This window comes from Poecilia mexicana, unplaced genomic scaffold (genome assembly GCF_051168715.1).
Source record: "Poecilia mexicana isolate PSO_F unplaced genomic scaffold, ASM5116871v1 scaffold_5, whole genome shotgun sequence".
Lineage (NCBI taxonomy): Eukaryota > Metazoa > Chordata > Actinopteri > Cyprinodontiformes > Poeciliidae > Poecilia > Poecilia mexicana.
In genome coordinates this window covers 30,984,879-31,004,112 of record NW_028263374.1, presented here as the reverse complement: position 1 = coordinate 31,004,112, position 19,234 = coordinate 30,984,879, and the positions used below count along the sequence as shown (strand labels likewise).

At 41.6% G+C, this 19,234-nt stretch overlaps 1 protein-coding gene across 1 annotated transcript in view; it reads left to right on the top strand.

The window, feature by feature from the left end:
- The first annotated feature begins 12,166 nt into the window (after positions 1–12,166).
- The window catches only part of LOC106927700 (protein FAM107B-like), a 31,262-nt gene continuing 24,194 nt past the window's right edge, over positions 12,167–19,234 (top strand). Inside the window, exons 1-2 of the mRNA XM_088006003.1 lie at positions 12,167–12,271; positions 16,601–16,676. Of these exons, the coding sequence (XP_087862129.1) occupies positions 12,167–12,271; positions 16,601–16,676 (181 nt within the window). The remainder of the gene's footprint in view (positions 12,272–16,600; positions 16,677–19,234) is intronic.

Here is a 19,234-nt window from a genome sequence, read left to right as displayed (position 1 = left end):
AAATATATAAGTAACTACAAGTAACTACAGGAAGATATAAGTAACTAAAGGGAGATACAGGTAACTACAGGGAGATACAGTTAACTACAAGTAACTATTGGTAACTGCAGGGAGAAACGGGCAACTAGAGGTAACTACAGGGAAATACAAGTAACTACAGGGAGATGCAGTTAACTACAAGTAACTACGGGTAACTGCAAGCAGATACAGGTAACTATGTGTAGCAAGCAACAGTAAGGTAAAGGTAACTACAAATAACTACAGGAAGCTAAAGATAACTACAGGTAAGTATTCACCTTATTTCTACGCCCCATGATGCTTTGCGTGAATTATGGGCGCGACTTCCACAGCAAGCCAGAACTTCCATTTGTTTACATGTTACCCTGACGCTAACCAGCTACCCGCACTAGCATGTAGCTACTTCACTGACTCAGTTGCTGCAGATGCAGATGTGGCTTATCTTGAACTTGCTGCAGCCATGAACTAAATGTGGTCGGATTATTAGAGAACAGCCACGAACAGCACAACAGTGGACCTTACCACAGGGGCCACGTTTCATTGGCTAATGCCCATTTGACGTCACAGCGTAGCTACCACGTGGTGACCGTCTCACAAACACAAGCCACAGTAGTAAACACATGCTAATGTACGTTGTGGACTAGCAGACCGGCAGAAAGAAAGAATGGTTCTCCACCGTCAGTGGGGAATCTCTTCAGGCGATGTCAGGTATCCTGATAGTATTTGTGGAAATAAAATTCACAGATTTCCAAAATCTGAAACGGGATGCCTTGCTTGGATCAAAGCTTGTGGACGACCGCATCTGCAGCTCAACCGTCGTAGGACCAATAAGAACAAAGGAGTGTGTGCTGGTGTGAGTATTATTACTTTGCTTTCTTTGTGTTTAGTGAATGAAAAAAGAAAGTCAATAATTAACACATCCATTATGAAAACCTTTTAGCTAAGTACAGCAGAACCGATCCAACTTCTACACCTTGAAGCCTGTCTGTTACACAGTCTTACGTTAGCTGAGCAGATCGATATGCAGTGTGTACCGTATCTGACATGCATTAAAGATTTTATTTTACCTGAAAAGGCTTTTTACTAAACTAATCGTGTTAGCCACGCTAGCACCGAGTGTCAGGCCTAGGTACACTCAAACATCTGCCAACTACAGAAATCACTGATTCCAAAAGTAACCCTCAAAACCATGAATGCCGACTTACCCAGCCTTGCAAGAACAACAGGCATCAGTGATCTTGTCCACAGTATATTTATGCTGAGGCTGTGAGGATCTGCTGTTTTCCTCATCCACAGGTAGCATTTCGCTGCGACGCCACAATGTTGGAGGCATCGCGTGGCTCAAACACCTTGATGGCGTCCAAAAAAGATGATATGAACTCGTTGGTTCCCCTGTCCATTGTCGTGGCTGATATTTTTTAGCAAAATACCCTACAAATTACAATGAAATAGTTACTTCCGGCGGCTAGCGGAAGTAACATTATTTCATTGTAATTTGTAGGACGTTACTTCCGCTAGCCGCCGGAAGTAACACCCATAATCGTTTCCCCAGTAAGCCCCCCAGGAATAAGGTCCATAGAAAGCTACTTCTACCTTCCTTTGCTAACCCTAAACCTAAAGCTTTGCTAACCTTTAGCTTGCAGGAAGCTAAAGGTAACTACAGGTAGGTACAGGAAGCTGAAGGTAAGGAGCGACAGGTAGAAGCTGAAATGAACCGTATTTCTGACGTGTTGGGTCTTTTCTTACAGAACCTGGAATCTGAATAGAACTAGAACCTGAAATCTAGAACACAGTCTGACTGAAGCTGGACCAATTGTTAGTGCTGAAGAAACAGCAGGTGGCGCTGTGGAAGTCTGTTCCTCGATGAAACGGTTCCGTTTACACAGTTAAACTGGACCCAGCATGGGCCAACACCAGAACAGAGAAGAGAGGAATGTGTTCCGCCAGTCAGAGCCCAGATCATCAGCAGTAAACACAATATTTTCAGCGGAGCTTACGTAACTTTGGACGGGATCTGATCCAGGATCAGATGGGACGCGCCTCGGGTCTGTGTGTCTGCAGAAGATTAGGCCAAGCTGAGAAAATCTTGCTGCTAAAAATACTGAAACAGCAGCGGAGGTTAGCTTAACGTTTATAAAGTCACACTGTAAAGAATGAATGGCAAGAATTTGGTTTGTTTAACCTGTCATAGAAAAAAATGTGAGTGTAAAGTTTCCAAAGCTATATTTTCACCATATTAGTTATGCATCTATAAATAGTTCCAAACGTAAAATTTAATTAGCAAACTAAATATATATTATGGAAAGTAACAATTTAATTAGAAAATTAAATGTTTTGTTTGGAAAAATTTAGTTTGGAATTAAATAGTTAGCGAAATAGATATTTAATTTGGGGCTAAATACGTAGTTTGCTAACTAAAATCTGAGCTAAATATTTATTTTGCTAACTCAGACTTAAACATTTCGACAAGAACTAAATATCTAACTTTCTCACTAAATATTTAATTTGAAAGTTAAATATTTAGTTTGCAAACTGAACATTTATCATGTAAATTAAATATTTAGTTTGGAACACTGACATTTCTAAATTTAGTAATATGGTGAAAACAACTTTGGAAAATTGATTAAAAAAACTTGTTTACGGTTAAATAAATCAATTACTACTGTTGATTTTTCACTGTGTGACTGTACAAACAGCAGCCCGTACAGGTGACTGAGAGGAGAAGAGGTCGGGGTCTGGTACCTCAGAATCTGACCCGATCCAATGGAGGTTCTGATCCATTCTGAGGTTCAGATCCAGTTTGGATGGCAAACAGATTTAAAATGCCTCACTGTGGATGAAATCCTGATTATATCGTGAAGCAGAATCAGGACTGAAAGTTCTGTTTCTGGTCCAGAGATCAGAGGAGCGGACACTGACCCAGAACCGGGCCGAACCAGTTCTACTGGTCGGACCTGTAATACTGCGGTCTGTCCAGCAGAGGTCAGGCTGTTATCACTTCACACTGCCTGCTTCTGCAGAAACGGAACACTGCTGCGGTTCCGATTGGATCAGAACCTGACTGGGTCAGGGGCAGAACCATAAAGGAATCCAACTGGACCAGAACCATTCACTATCCAGGAGAGAACATGTGAAGTCATGAACCACTGAAAAGTTTAAACTTAAGAAAGTTCAAACTTTTTTAAGTTTAAACTTTTTTTTCAGCAGAAAACCCAAAACATCTGGAAATACAGAAGATAGAAAGCATCTGTATGACTTCAGAAAGGTTCTGCTGGTTCTGAAGGTTCTGCTGGTTCTGAAGGTTCTGCTGGTTCTGACTCCAGACCAGCTGGAGCCTGGGTGTCTCCTCGCATTCTGAGCCGTATGAATAGACCTTTGTTGGTTGCTAGGAGCGATTTTCATCAGGCTGCAGCATGGAGACAAGTACCCCACTGTCTGCAAGCCGTCGTCGTCGCTGCTGCTGCCTCCTCCTCCTCCTTTTCTTCTTCATCCTCCTCCTCCTCCATCTTCGGCCTCCTCTTCATTCTCTGACCGACCTGGCCTAGATGTTTGAATCTCCTCCTCAGCTCATCAAGAAGCACTCCAGAATGTTTGAGGTGCAAACAACACCTGGACCGAAGCTGATGTCCTGATATCTAATGACACGAACCGTGCAGCAGGTTCTCCACTGGACCTTCAGAACCGGGTGGATCAGACCATTGGTCCAAATCCGCCCAGGAAGGTTCCCTGTGATTGGTGGAAGGGTCTCTGTAATTAGTGGAAGGGTCTCTGTAATTAGTGGAAGGTTCCCTGTGATTGGTGGAAGGGTCTCTGTAATTAGTGGAAGGGTCTCTGTAATTAGTGGAAGGTTCTCTGTGATTGGTGGAAGGGTCTCTGTAATTAGTGGAAGGGTCTCTGTAATTAGTGGAAGGGTCTCTGTAATTAGTGGAAGGTTCCCTGTGATTGGTGGAAGGGTCTCTGTAATTAGTGGAAGGTTCCCTGTGATTGGTGGAAGGGTCTCTGTAATTAGTGGAAGGGTCTCTGTAATTAGTGGAAGGTTCCCTGTGATTGGTGGAAGGGTCTCTGCACTGTAAAAAAGAAAACGTAGATTTTACGGTAAAATGCCGGCAGCCGGGATTGCCGAAATTTCACCGTAAAACAAAAAAAAACTTTTTACCCGTACTTATTTTTTACAGTTGAATTTCGGCAACCCTGGCTGCCAGCGTTTTACCATAAAACAAACAAACAAAAAAAGATTTTACCTGTATGTCATAATGGAGTCTAATTTCTTAACCCACATGCAGAACACCAGGCAGAGAACAGAAATCAGTTAAATAAGTTCATTGTAAACACAAAATAATGATCTACAATCGGGATCTAGGGAAAGTCTGCAATCTGGAGCACTGGAGTGTAAAAAAAGAGGGATGGTGAGTTCGGGGATTGTGGAAAACGGCAGTGTCAGATTAAACAGATTGGTCTTACTTGGGTGGAGGTAGGTCTTGTCCCGCCAAAAGAATCACTCTGGTTATTGGGGTTTGGTTCAAGTGGAGGGTTGCTGCTTCACTGACGAAGAGGCTGCGGTGGAGGGCGGACAAGTAAGTTTTGGATCACAGGAGGTGAGGAGCGAGTGAGACTGACGACAGGGTATCCAAGGAGTTTTGGTTTACTGCGGACGTGTCAGTGGAAATCTGGCAACCAGTGGGTCCACAGCATCACGAGGAATAACCTGAGGAAGAAGCACAAAGAGACATCACTAGAGGTCCACAACAGGAGATCACAATGAGAAGCATGGAGGGCTGGAGTACCAAATACTGGCTAACACTCTGGATCTGATGTGTCGGCAGCTCCGTTCTCATATACTCCTCCAGATGATCTGATTAATTGCAGTTGTGCAGGAATCAAGAAACCACCAGCAACGCCCTCAGGAGGGAACAGCCTCTTGGCACCTTCTGGTGGTAAAAGAGGGGGAAAGCAGCAAAAAGGAACCATTCCAACAACCCGGGTTCCCAACACTGTAAATTGTTTTTACGGTGGAATTTCGCCAACCCCAGCTGCCGGCGTTTTACCGTAAAATCTATGGGTTTATTTTACATTGTGGGGTTGCCATAATTCCACTGTAAAATTACACTAAAATACTGGCTGTCAGTATTTTATCGTATTTTATAAAATACGGTAAATGTCTGTCAACTACAGCTGCCAATATTCTACCGTATTTTAGGAAATACGGTAAGATACTGGCAGCTGTGGTTTTCCCTTAGTAAAATTGACCATATCTTTTTGGTAAATTAAAGATGCTGACGGAAGTGAAAAATTAGGTGGCATCGCCCTTTACCCAACTTGCCCTTCGCCCAAGCAGCAGGGCCTACCATACAGTCCTCTAAATGTGACAAATCTATGGTCAATTTGTCTCTCATAAAGATGGTGGCATCGGTTGTAGGAGTTCGCCCTGCAATCGGTGGACTGCCAGATTGATACCTGGTCCTCCTTTAAGATTTCAGTTTGATATATCAAAGTCTTTATAGATTTAGTTATTAAAAAACAAACCAAGTATCACACCACCATTCTATGTACTTTCACCATATTAGATATGCATCTATAAATAGTTTCAAATGTAAAATTTAATTCGCAAACTAAATATATATTATGGAAAATAATAATTTTCCATAATAATGGAAAATTATTTCCATTATTTATGATGGTTTTACATTCATATCTATAGATATGAACATCAGCCAGGGGAGCTGTGATGTTGCAGCGGTGAAGCACAACCCACTCATTGAGGCCTTAGTCCTCATGCTGGTGGTCACAGGTTCAATTCCCAGCCTGGTGACATTTGCCACATGTCTTCCTCCTCTCTCGTAACCGTCCTTCCTGTCAAACTACTTTCAAATAAAGGCCACTAGAGCCAACAAAACCTTTAAAAAGAAACATCAGCAAAATTTGGAATTTTGGCTGATTAATATACGTTTATGAAGTTATTGTAATTCTATGTATTTTCTACAGTAATTAAGTGTTTTTTATATTACAGTCAAAAACCGTATGTGGTGATCTGTGTTTTCTGTGTATTTATTTAGTGCTGTTCCCCTGTGAGTCTCTGTGCCGTCCTGTCCTGATTGTTCCCAGGTGTGTCTCGTTCCCTGATTACCCTCCTTGTATTTGAACCCACCTGTTGTCTTTGGGGTCCTCGTCGCGTCATGCCGTTCAGTCTGTTTCCCTGTGCCTCCCCTGTTGGACTCTTTATTTTTGGATTCTTCATTAAACCATTGTTTTTCATCTACATCCTGGGTCTGCCTGCGTTTATCCTCACCCTCTACTTCCACAAATCATGACACCGTAACTATTTTACTTCTTTTTTTTTTTTGCGCCGTAAATTTACGGACTTATTTTTGCAGTGTTGACTGACGGTGATTCCATGTATTTTCTACTGTAATAAAATGTTTCGGATTTTACAGTCAAACTGTTGCATTTTTACCATTTCTCACCGTGAAATTTACGGACTTTTTTTTACAACGTGTGATTGGTGGAAGGGACTCTGGTTGCGGAAGGGTTTCTGTGATTGTCCCAGCCCTATTTAACAGCCAAATGCGGGACGTGTGGCAACACTATTAATGCAGAGCTCATTTGTTTAGCGTTAGCAGAGACAAGATTCCTGCTTGGTGGATTAGTGGTTAGTGAACCAAACTTTTTGGTTAGCTGTGCCCGCCACTGGCAATAACTGCTGCCAATTTTAAGCCCTTTTCGCACTGCAGGGTCCGGCACGGAACAGCAAAACACGGGTTCAAAGTAGGGCCGACCGTTCTTGCATCAGAACTTCCGACCCGGTTCAACCCGGTGTTCTATCACAGTGTTTTTCAACCACTGTGCCGCGGCACACTAGTGTACCGTGAGTGATCGTCAGGTGTGCCGTGGAAATTATCCAATTTCACCTGCCGTATTTTCCGGACTATAAGCTGCTACTTCTTTCCTACACTTTGAACATGCGGCTTTTCTGTGTATTTTTCTTCATCCACCAGGGGGCTCTTTAGCAGGAAGTCAATAATTGGAAGTCAAAATTGGAAATCAAAGAACGAGCTAATTTTAATTTAGAACAACCACATGCTAGCAGCAGGCACGACGGAGAAATGTTTTCAAACTCATATGATGCAGCTTCTAAGTTGAGGAGTATCGATCTGACAGTACAGGAGGGAAATAAAGCCGCTGCACGTAAACTCGGCGTGAATCCGCGTTTCCCCATCAGATACGGGTCCCCCTTCGTCTTCTTGCCTCTCCGCCCCGCCCACGCGGCAAAATAGGCGCGTGCTCGTGATGAGCACTGAGAAAGCACGCGCGTAGCAAGCACGCGCTTGTTCGGCGCGCTTGTCTGAGGAACTACGGACACCGTGAAAGCTCAAACAACATGTTTCGGCAAAGTTGTCACATTTTCTTCACGTTTTTGCGGGAAACTAATAGTAATAATACTAATAACTATAATAAATATATATGTTATACATATTATAATTATAATAAATATATATATATATATATCTCGCCCATTTTCGAGCGAGAGAGAGAAAATGGGCGAGAGATATGATGGCCATAAATCTCCCATCAGCGTTCCCCCACTTTAAGACAGGGGAAACGGTATCTGATGGGTGAAAGATGGCCATCAGTTAGCGTTCCCCCACTTTAAAACAGGGGAAACGGTATCTGATGGGTAATATTGAGCATTAAATTGCATTGCCCTGTTTTTAATTCATATAGCACTAGGCTATCTATCTATTATAATTATAATATATACAACATATTATAATTATAATATATACAGCATATATTATAATTATAATATATATAACATATTATGTATTATAATTATAATATATGTATAAAATATATATTATTTATTATAATTATAATATGTATTACATATATATTTATTATAATTATTAGTATTATTACTATTAGTTTCCCGCAAAAACGTGAAGAAAGTGTGACAACTTTGCCGAAACATGTTGTTTGAGCTTTCACGGTGTCCGTAGTTCCTCAGACAAGCGCGCCAAACAAGCGCGTGCTTGCTACGCGCGTTCTTTCTCAGTGCTCATCACGAGCACGCGCCTATTTTGCCGCGTGGGCGGGGCGGAGCGGCAAGAAGACGAAGGGGGAACCGTATCTGATCCAGCAGTTATTAGGACGCAGCCCTCTGCTGCCCTCTGCTGGGTCCTTATGGAAAACCGAGAGCGGCAGAGATACCAGCGGCCTGTAGCCCGGTGCGGCTGATATAGTTTCCAGGGGGGGGGGGTGAATTTTAAGGTACGGTTTATAGTATGGTGCGCTCATAGTCTGGAAAATATGGTAATTGGTCTTAAAAGATTTTTTGAAAACGAATTAATTATCTCCAAATAATGTCATCTTTCAGTGTCTTTGCTGTAGTAATGACTAGCAGCGTAATCATGTAATTTTATTACCACTAGATGGCAGTAGGTACAGAGGATTTTACATTAAAACAAGAGAATTAGTGATGCATGAGTGTTACTACATTTATGCATCACACCACAGTGTTGTCGCTGTTCAGGTGTATTTTTGAAGTGGACATGTTAAGTGCAATTTGAAATAAGAAATGTAAAATATGATAAAAATAAATTTTTGTGTTTATTTGATTTCTATTCAAGACACTTTGATAAGAATGACTATATATATATAGGCGGATACAGAGTGTCTTTGTTTACATTTTTGGTTGGTGGTGTGCCTCGTGATTTTTTCAATTAAAATAATGTACCTTGGCTCAAAAAAGGTTGAAAAACACTGTTCTATCAGACAGCCATACTGTCAGGATGGCCTACATGCAGTTAGTACGCATGCCCGCGCATGCGCATTAAGAAGTCTGACCGTCAGTAGAGTTGTCAGTTCAGCATACGCAACAAAGTTATGACGAAAATAAGTCATTAAATTGTCTATAATATGATAACTAGATAAATATAGATGCGTTGTCGTGGTTTCAAAGTGTATTTAAAGCAGGTCTGGCTGCCGCTGCAGTCAACTACAACACGCCGTGTAAAACTAATTAATCTACTTAACCGCTAAGTCAGGATGCCATATAACTGTTAATAACAAAGTGTATGATGATCTACGTCATGATTCTATGTTGCTGATTAAATAAAATCGTATGGTAATGACTGCGTATGCATGTCAGAGCTAAGCGTAGGACTATCTGACAATGTAGGCTGATCTGACAGAACAGCGGCTCCAAGGGGCATATTGTCCCCTGAATGTGTGCTGCGCCCTCTTCCTCTTGTCCATATATGGAAGATGCTGTGACAGAGCGCAGCTGGCTTGTTAGGGAGACAGGTAATCAGCATTTACAATTTATGTCTGATTCTGCCACTGATTGTTGTAGGAAACGCACTTTAGAGAGTGACGTCAAGAGCAACATTTACTGGTTTCACTGTAGAGAAGGTAAGGGCCGTTTCTTATCATTTATCTGGCTGGTTAATGTTCTTGTCTAACTTGATTTCTTTTGTGTGTAGGTTGGCCTGCTACTGTTTCAGTTCTTGATTTGTTTTGATTTCAATTTTTTTTGTTTCAGTTTACTTATTTTTAGATGTTTATTGTTGATTAAAAATAACTTTTCTTTTTTTGGGGTTTTGTTTAGGGAAAGGAACTTTCTACTGTAGCCCTCCGACTTGTTTTAACTGGGACCTATGCTGTCCCTGGGTCCTATAGGCCGTTTTATTCAGACTGAGGAGACCAGTGGAAGGGGAGTTTTTTTTCTTTTCCTTTGTATTCACTAGGGATTTTTGTGTGAGTGTGCTTTTGTTGGGGAACACTTGGGTGTATTTAGTTGAATTTGTGTTTTCTTTATTATTCCTCCCCCAAACAGGAAAATTTTTATCTAATTGGGTTTTAATTATTTTTCAGCTTTAAGGATCCCAGGGCCAGCATAGACTTCCACTTTTAGTGTGGTCACTTGGTATAATAAAATAAATTGACTATTTTTGCTCATGAAACATTTGTGAATTCAATAAACTGTTAATCTGCAGCAGTGCCTCTGTCCGTTTTTACAAACTTATCTGAGTGATCTGGTAAAAAGAGGATCTAAAGCTGTACCCAAGGTCACACTTGGTAGTCCATGGGCCAGACCATTTTTTTGTCCATTTCAGGGTGGCAAAGTCTATCAATACTTTTTGAAAAGATACATGTCTCTAGTTAATATTTTGGTATGATAGCCCTTCCAAAATGGTAGCTGAGTCATCGTTATCATCTCATGAAGTAAACAACCCCTTTGGAAAAATTCTGTTTTTTGAGACTGCTGTATCTCTGGTTTAGGGTCATGGTATGGGCATTTGTCAAAGGTCTATAATGCAATATTTGGTATCATCTTAAAGGGGACACTCTTGGCTTTCATTTAAGCCATGTTTTGAGTTTCTCTGACCAACACAGAGGTCATTAGAGGTCGTTAAACCAAAATTATTACACATTTTTCCACATCTTTTGACCAAACTAGATACACTTCTTTCATCCCAACGGTATCCAGGGACATCAGAGACACAAGAGTTAATGACTAAAATACTCAACAGACTCTAAGGAATCAGAAAATGTATGATATGCCTACACTGTCTGTCTATGGGAGGCGAATATGAGCTGTAATTTGAAGTTACAGACTTGGGCTATAACCTTAACTGGTGTATATGTTGGGGGTTTAGTGGGGGTTGTTTAGCGTGTCACTCATGTCTAGTTTGTTAGTTATAAAAAAGTTAATAATAGTAGAAATGTACACTTACATTTAGACTTTAGGATCCTGTATTGGCCTATTTATCAGATTTTGTGAGTTTTTCCATCCTGGGCTACACAATAGTAGCCCAGGATGGCCACATAGAGACATAGCAGAATGAGAGAGGAGACCACCCTCATTAAATGACTAATTCTGAGGTAAAATAAAAAAAATGATTATTTTTAGATGATTAGCCAACTATTGACAGCATAATTCAGATTATTATATTACATTTCTGCCAACAGATGATAACCTTAGGCATATCAGTACCATCTACATTATGCTTGCTGAGGATGTTAATTTCAATCAGGCCCACAAATGAGTTTGTTAAAAAATAAAATCAGTAAGATGTAACCATTTAGATTCAGCATGTAACTTTTATTTAAAAATCTATGTATTTATTAAAACTATTACTATGTTGTCCTGAGACCCTCCTCCTGGCTCTGCTTGGTTGTTTCAATTTAGCACTGCGAGAAGGCAGACGGGCTTGATTTTTCTTCACAGATTATTTGTCTCAGCATACTGTGACAATATGGTGACAGTTTCAACAAATATATAACAGAATCTTTTCCCTAAAATGTACATACTGCAGCATTGAACTGCCTTTAGATGCTGTTCCTACCCTCTGATAGCTACACAATTTAGCTGAATAGTCTTACTCTGTACTTTCAATTTCTACTTATCTGGAGCAAAGTTTAGTGCTGGTTTACAGTTACAGACCTGGAAATATTATTGACTTTTTGTATTTATTTCTTCAGATGACACATGGCTATTAACAGTAAATTAGAATGTTCACCATCTGAGTATCATTAATCCATTTGGAAATAATCCAGTGTGTGTGTGTGAATAAGGATACTAAGACACCTGCAGGAACCAAAGGTTTCATTTTAAAAGCCAGAGCCGCTACCAGATACTATCTCACCTCAGAAAACAGACTTCAGTATCTAAGGTAACTTAAAGTGCTTTTCTACTGGCAAGCCAATCACTAACCAGTTAGTGTGTAGTTCGGTTCTACCCCTGGTAGTGAGTTTTTCTACCCTCTCTATTCCTCACTATTGTGGGAGGGCCTTTAGCGCAGCAACTGGTCAATTCTCCGCAGAGGTTTGAAGTGACACTCAGCCATGGAGAACCTCAAGGTTATGGTTCAGATGGACTCAAAGATATTTCATTTTGTTTTATAGAAATTCATTGCTGGCCCAAAGATAATGATAAAGGCTTCGATCAGCTGATTATTTTGCGATATATGAAATCGCTTTGGTCCCTACCCTGATTGGTCAGGCTAGTACTACACTTGAAGTAGATATGGAAATCTGAGAACAGCCAGCCAGAGCCGCGCTGGATCTGCTAAAGGAAAATGAATCTGGTTGAGGCAGACTGAGACCAAACCAGTTAGAGGCAGGCTGGTAGAACAGCACCTTTAGGAACATGACAGACAACGAGCCCACAGAAAGTGAGAGACATTATGGCCTACAGAAGCCTGGGATAGAGATGGACAGATATTCCTTTGTAGAACTTATAGAGAAAAGCTGGGTAAACGCTCTAAGTCAGCCTCAGTCAGACACAGTCGGACTTTTCACCAGATTCATTGTATCACTAATCATAGTCAGTGATTTGCTGTAAGCTCATCATGCTGGAGAGGAAGCTTATATAAAGTTCAGAACAGGTCATTTAGAAAAATACTTACCAACAACCACATTCGTTGACACAATAAAAATATTCCTAAGCTTCAAAAATACTGGGCTCACTCTTTTACACCACTGTTTTTGCTATCTAACAAAAGGAAAGAAAACAGATTGAAATATTTTTGAGTGCATCATAATAGTTTAACAAAGAAGAGACCTTCAGATTTAAAAAGTCTTTGGTCATCCACTATCAATGGCCTTTTCTCATGTTCATAATAACTCTAGCAAGTTTCCTCTTGCAAGAGAGTTGGAAGAATCAGTTGATGTTGAATAATAGTCTTGATGGATCATTGGTGGAATGAAAGTTGTTCAAAAACTAAAAGGTGATGGCAAGACTTATTATAATAAGCATACTGATATTACTTTATACCTACGTAAGGATGCTGGATGTGGATTACAGCTCAGCTTTTAACTCCAACTCCTGACAAGTTGGTGGAGAGGCTAGAGTCCCTGGTACTAGGAGAAGGACTGTGCTGGTGGATCAGGGATTTTTAAACCAACAGACCCCAGCATGTCCAGATCAACTCCCTTACCTTCTCCGCGGTCACACTCAGCACAGGTATGCCCCAAGGCTGTGTCCTCAGCCCCATCCTTTACTTCCAATTTACCCACGACTGCAAAGCCACCCAGAATAATATCGTCTTGTTCAAAAATGCGGATGACATACAGAAGATGTTCAAAGGCTAATAACATGGTAAACCAATGGTGAAGCGAGAATTCCCTTACCTTGAATACCAAGAACACAAAGGAAATAATCCTCAACTTCAGGACAAAGAGGACAATCCATCCAGGGCTGAGCATAGATGGTGAGCAAGTAGAAAGGGTCAGTAGTTTCAAATTTCTGGGAGTCTACATCTCAAAGGATTTCAACTGGACCTTTAAAACCAAATACCTCTTTAAAAAAAGCCCAGAAGAGCCTCATTTTTTCTGAGAACCCTCAGGCAGTGTCGTCTGTCCAAGAAGCTGATGACCAGATTCTGTCACTGACTTACTGCTGTACAGTGAAGGTACTTCCACTGTACAGCAGCAGACAAAGGCACCGCTCTACTCCAGTTTTCCTGGGACATTAAGTTGCTTCTCCACCATTTGCATATTTAGAAGCATGAGCATTAGGTTGATTGACAGAGCTAAAAGAACAACCAGTCAAAAACACCCAGACAGGAGGAGGGTCTTAGCACTGTCAATCAACCTCATGTTTATGCTTCTAAATATGCTAATGGTGGAGAAGCAACTTAATGTTCCAGGAAAACCAGGGTAGAGCAGCACCTATATGAGGATGACTGACAGCGCTAAGACCCTCTTCCCGCTCTGATTGGTTGTGTCTGACAGAGCAGAATATTTGTTCAGATGACAGCAGGTCCAGAGGGAGAAGGCAGAGGAGCTAATTCTTTACACAGATTATCCATCTTATATTCTCAGGACATAGTGATCATTTCAGTTAAGTAAAAAATATATTTTTTTTAATAAACATTACATACTGCAGCTTTATGTAGAGAGCAGGAGACAGTCTTGCTGAAGATCCTAAGGGAGTTTTTATATATTAAAAACTGAACTGACTGGACATACAAATTAATCGACTTAAAGTTATACATTTACATATTTTTCCTTTTAAATATTTATTTTTATTTGACTATAAACTTTTATACTTTGAGCAATTTTTCACTTTTTTATTGGCAATTCTATTACTCAAGGCAATCAATTTTAATGTCAGCATATGATGACAATAAAGTTCTTTGTCTTTCTGTCTGACTATGGTCTGCCTATCTACATAGCCAGCTAGTTGGTACAGGTTTATGTCCTCACATCTAATGGTCTAATAGCCTACTATCTTGCTATGTATGTGAGGACCCCCAGCATCAGGAACAGTTGGGTAGCATGCAAGCTACCTGATGTGCAAACAGGCTGAAGAGCTCAGAAATGTGCAAGCTCTAATGTTGCACCAAGACTGCTTTGAAATATAAGGCTGCATGCTGGTAAGGTAGTTCAGCCAATGAATTTAGGTGTGTATAACAAGGGACACATCTAAAAGTTGCAGGACTCTGGCCCTTGAGGAATGCAGTTTGAGACCACTGCCTTAGTCTGTTGAGTATTGCAGTTGTTAACTTCATCTCAGGTACAGCTGGGTTAAAAGAAATGTGGTAGTAAATGAATAGCAGACAAACAAAGGCTGTTCAATGCTGCTGGTCACCTGAAGCTTTCTGTGGCTTTTGGTGTACTTCTAAATCTGCTCCTTAGTACATCTTTTTGGGGTTGGTACTGCCTCTAGTGGTGTGGGGGTGGTAACACAACTAATATAATTACATTACTAAATCAGAATACCGCAAAGTCTTTATTTATTATTAATTTTTCATTCTCTTAATGAATGAAAAATTCATTCATTAATTCAGAGCTAATTAAATGATCTAAACGAGACCTTAAAGTGGTTCCAGTTTCTCTCGATGGCCAACCTGTTGAAACTGTGGCACATTTTAAATTCCTTGGGTCGTTCATGGACAGTCGGCTCAACTTTGGTGAAAACACTGACTATATTTTGAAGAACTGTTGTCAGAGACTCTACCTTTCAAGAAGACTTGGTGATCTTGGAGTGAATTTGGAAAAAATCATTTTATTTGTCACAAAAGAAGGGTTCGGTGAATGCGCATATGAATCTGATGGGTTTGGTACCTCAAAAAATGTTAAGAACCACTGGCCTAAGGTTATCATCTGTTGGCAGAAATGTAATACAATAATCTGAATAATGCTGTCAATAGTAGCCTAAGCATCTAAAAATAATCATTTTTTTTATTTTACCTCAGAATTAGTCATTTAATGAGGGTGGTCTCCTCCCTCATTCTGCTATGTCTCTATGTGGCCATCCTGGGCTACTATTGTGTAGCCCAGGATGGAAAAACTCACAAAATCTGATAAATAGGCCAATACAGCATCCTAAAGTCTAAATGTAAGTGTACATTTCTACTATTATTAACTTTTTTATAACTAACAAACTAGACATGAGTGACACGCTAAACAACCCCTATTAAACCCCCAACATATACACCAGTTAAGGTTATAGCCCAAATCTGTAACTTCAAATTACAGCTCATATTCGCCTCCCATAGACAGACAGTGTAGGCATATCATACATTTTCTGATTCCTTAGAGTCTGTTGAGTATTTTAGTCATTAACTCTTGTGTCTCTGATGTCCCTGGATACCGTTGGGATGAAAGAAGTGTATCTAGTTTGGTCAAAAGATGTGGAAAAATGTGTAATAATTTTGGTTTAACGACCTCTAATGACCTCTGTGTTGGTCAGAGAAACTCAAAACATGGCTTAAATGAAAGCCAAGAGTGTCCCCTTTAAGATGATACCAAATATTGCATTATAGACCTTTGACAAATGCCCATACCATGACCCTAAACCAGAGATACAGCAGTCTCAAAAAACAGAATTTTTCCAAAGGGGTTGTTTACTTCATGAGATGATAACGATGACTCAGCTACCATTTTGGAAGGGCTATCATACCAAAATATTAACTAGAGACATGTATCTTTTCAAAAAGTATTGATAGACTTTGCCACCCTGAAATGGACAAAAATGTCAAATTTTGGCCTCTGGCCCATGGACTATGGAACCACAAGAGCTGTGGTTCCAATCGGGGCTGCTTTGAATTCAGCAGCTGATTGTTTTGCAGTCAGCCGTTGATCGGGTCCAGCTGGCTCTCACTGAACTGTTCGTACTGTATTTTGTAAAGAGTGCTCTTTTTAATATTTTTAATTTGCGATGAATTCCTCCCAATATTCTGCTGTTACCTGGTCCCATGATGAGGTCATTTACTCGCTGATGAACTGGATCAGTCAGCGAGGAAAGAGAGTTTTCCGCCCCATCTGAGGAAAAGGCTTCAGCCGCTACATGGAAACCGTTTAGTTTCAAACATGATGACGTCACAGCTTCGATGCTGGACTCTGCAGTGCGAAAAGGGCTTCAGGTCACACATATATAGTCTCCATTACATCGTGGTGGCCATTTTGGAAAATGTCCACCAGAAAAATTAAATAATATAATGTTCAGTTTGTCTGAACATCGAATCCAAGCTGTAGATCCATTCTTCTCAGAATCCACAGCTGAGCCGGTCAACAGGTTGGGGAGGGGGGAGCGTTGGTTCATTTTGGGTTCCAATAGTTTTCTTCTGTCTTCCAGAAATCGTACAGCATCGACCATGAGCCTCTGTCCCGACAGCCGGAAGCAAAGAACGGGAAGCAGCCGAATGGCAGAGGTAAGGCTGCCCCTTTCGGGTCACCAGAACCCGGGTCAGAACAGAATGAAGCAGACATGTTCAGCGCCACCTTCAGGCCCAGTTTAAAACGTACAACAGAACCCCAGAGGTTCTGATGGTGAAAAAGTCCGAGCTGAGGAACCGAGACCCAGTCAAGGTTCTGGTGGTTGCCAACCCATTCAGAAAAATCAGTTCTGTTGGTTCTGGACCGAACCAGAACCAGCAGAACTTACATTTGTCTTTATTTGGTTGTAACATCAGAACTTCATACAAGAAAACCCAAAGAGGTTCTGATCTGGTTTAATCCTTCAGACTGATGGTTCTGATCCAGAACTGTAGAACTGGTGACATCACAGCCGTGAACCCAGGTGTGTTCAAGTACCTGCTGCTCCAGCTCCCTCTGTCCTGGCTACCTTTAGAGGCTTTTATTTTGGAAGGCTCCGGCAGACAGGTCTGCAGCTTGTTGAGTCATTTTCATGGAAGTAAGAAGATTTTCCCAACATTCTTAGGAGAAAACCCAGAAGATTTGCAGTTCTAAGGCCCGGTCCAAATCCTCTCCCTCCCTCGCTCATGTTGAAGGTTAAAGGTCGCAGTGTGATCCACCTTCGCCCATTTTGGGTTCCATTTCCACATGTATTATTACCACTTTTTCACATGTAGCATCAGATGTTTTTATATATGCCATATTGTCCTTAACTTGATCTTTGTTAGCTCCACTTTGTACCAAACTAACTTTTAGCTGCATGAAACGGATGGTTAAAAAAATCATGTCTCTATTAGTCAAATAGAGATAAATTGATTATTAGAACGTTTTAATGTATTTTTTGCCATCTTGGAAATATGGTGAAGTTCACAGAGTGAGCTGTCTGTCTGGGACTCAGCCTTACTTCCTACCATGTTTGGTTCCTCTTATAGTTGGTTCCTACCTTATTTAGTTCCTATTGTGTTTGGTTCCTATTCAGAGGTTCTGCTGTGCTGCAGCTCAGTCCGGTCCGGTACCGAGTCTCAGGGATGCTTGTTGTCTCCATGGAAACCTTCAACATGGTGCCAGCAGGGAAAAGATCAGTTCTGAGAAGATCTGGATGGTGTTCTGCTTCCCAAGGCTCTGAGCAGCTCTGGGATTATAAAGTACTGCTGGTTTTGGATCCATCAGGAAAACAGAACCTCACTGCAGGAGAACATCTGGACCTGCTTCAGACACGGAGAAGGAGGAGGAAGGAGCTCCACATGGATTCTGGATCAGAACCTGGTTCTTGTAGCAGCTGGTTAGCTTGAGCGCCCTCATCTGGCTGCAGCCAGAACTGCTGTTGAGTTTTCTGTTTCATCATAAGCTGCTGGGAGGAGAGCAGCGTGGGAAAACCTGAGGAGGAGGATCATGTGACCCAGCACAACTGAAGAGGAGGAGCAGAGTGCTGCTGCAGAGAGCATGAAGATTACCAGAGACACAGCAGGACCAGAACCCATCAGAACCGGGACAGAACCGGGTCCATGGAGGAGAGGAGAGCCAGCAGCAGAGAGGCAACGGTGAAGTCCGGTAAGACTCACCCTCCTCTTACTCAGGTGGTCCATGTTGGGTCCCTGAGTTCTGGTTATGTTTGGTTTTCTGGAACCAGAACCAAGGCCGGTTCTTTTCCCCTGCAGGAACAGAACCGAAATGTTCATATTTGGTCTTCACAGCAAACATCTGCTTCAGTTTCCAATGCAGAAAGTCCTTCAAGACTCGAGTCGGAACCTGGTGGTGCCGAACCAGGAGAATAAGGAGGAACCAGAAGGAACCAGGAGAATCAGGTTCCTTCTGATTCTCCTGGTTCATAAGGAACCTGATTCTCAGCCAACATCAGTACTGTTGGCTGCTGACATGCAGATTAACCGCCTCATTTCTTGAGACTATCGATGTCCTTAAAGGGCCAGTACAACATCACCAAACTGTTTTACAGCTTTCGCTGCGTTCAGCGAGTGATTAAATAATATTTAGCAACATTTCGCAGTGATGTAATTTAGCACAAAACAAATAAAGGGCCACAGAAACGGCTACGGCGGGCCGGATGTGGCCTGCCAACCTCGAGTTTGGCACCTGTGAACTAGGAGGTTCTGTTAAGGTTCTATAGGTCCAATGGAGTAGGAACCTGCAGGCGTCATGATGTTTGGGTGGTTCTGGTTTGGTTGGGTTCTGTGGGTTGCGTTTTGCCCTGAGCGCTGTCTGCAGGTGTTCAGACCCGCAGTAGTCTGAGGGTCTCCTTCAGAAACATCAGTGGACCGGGAGGATCCGGTTCCGGCTCGGACCGATTCGGAGCGGACCTGATCATCTCACAGCAGCAGAACCATCTGAGCTGGGCTGATACGGTTCTGAAACACAGAACCTGACAGAGTTCCCATTGTACCACCATATATGGATCCGCTCTGATCAGAACGTTCTTCCTGAACCCATCCAGAACCAGAACCTCTGCTGAACTGGACCTGATCCTCATTAAATCACGCCGGTCTCCATCTTCGAGCGGAGCTGCATGTTGGGTCTGATTTTCTGAAATATGAAGCGAGCGCGTCGCTCTCTGGTTGCA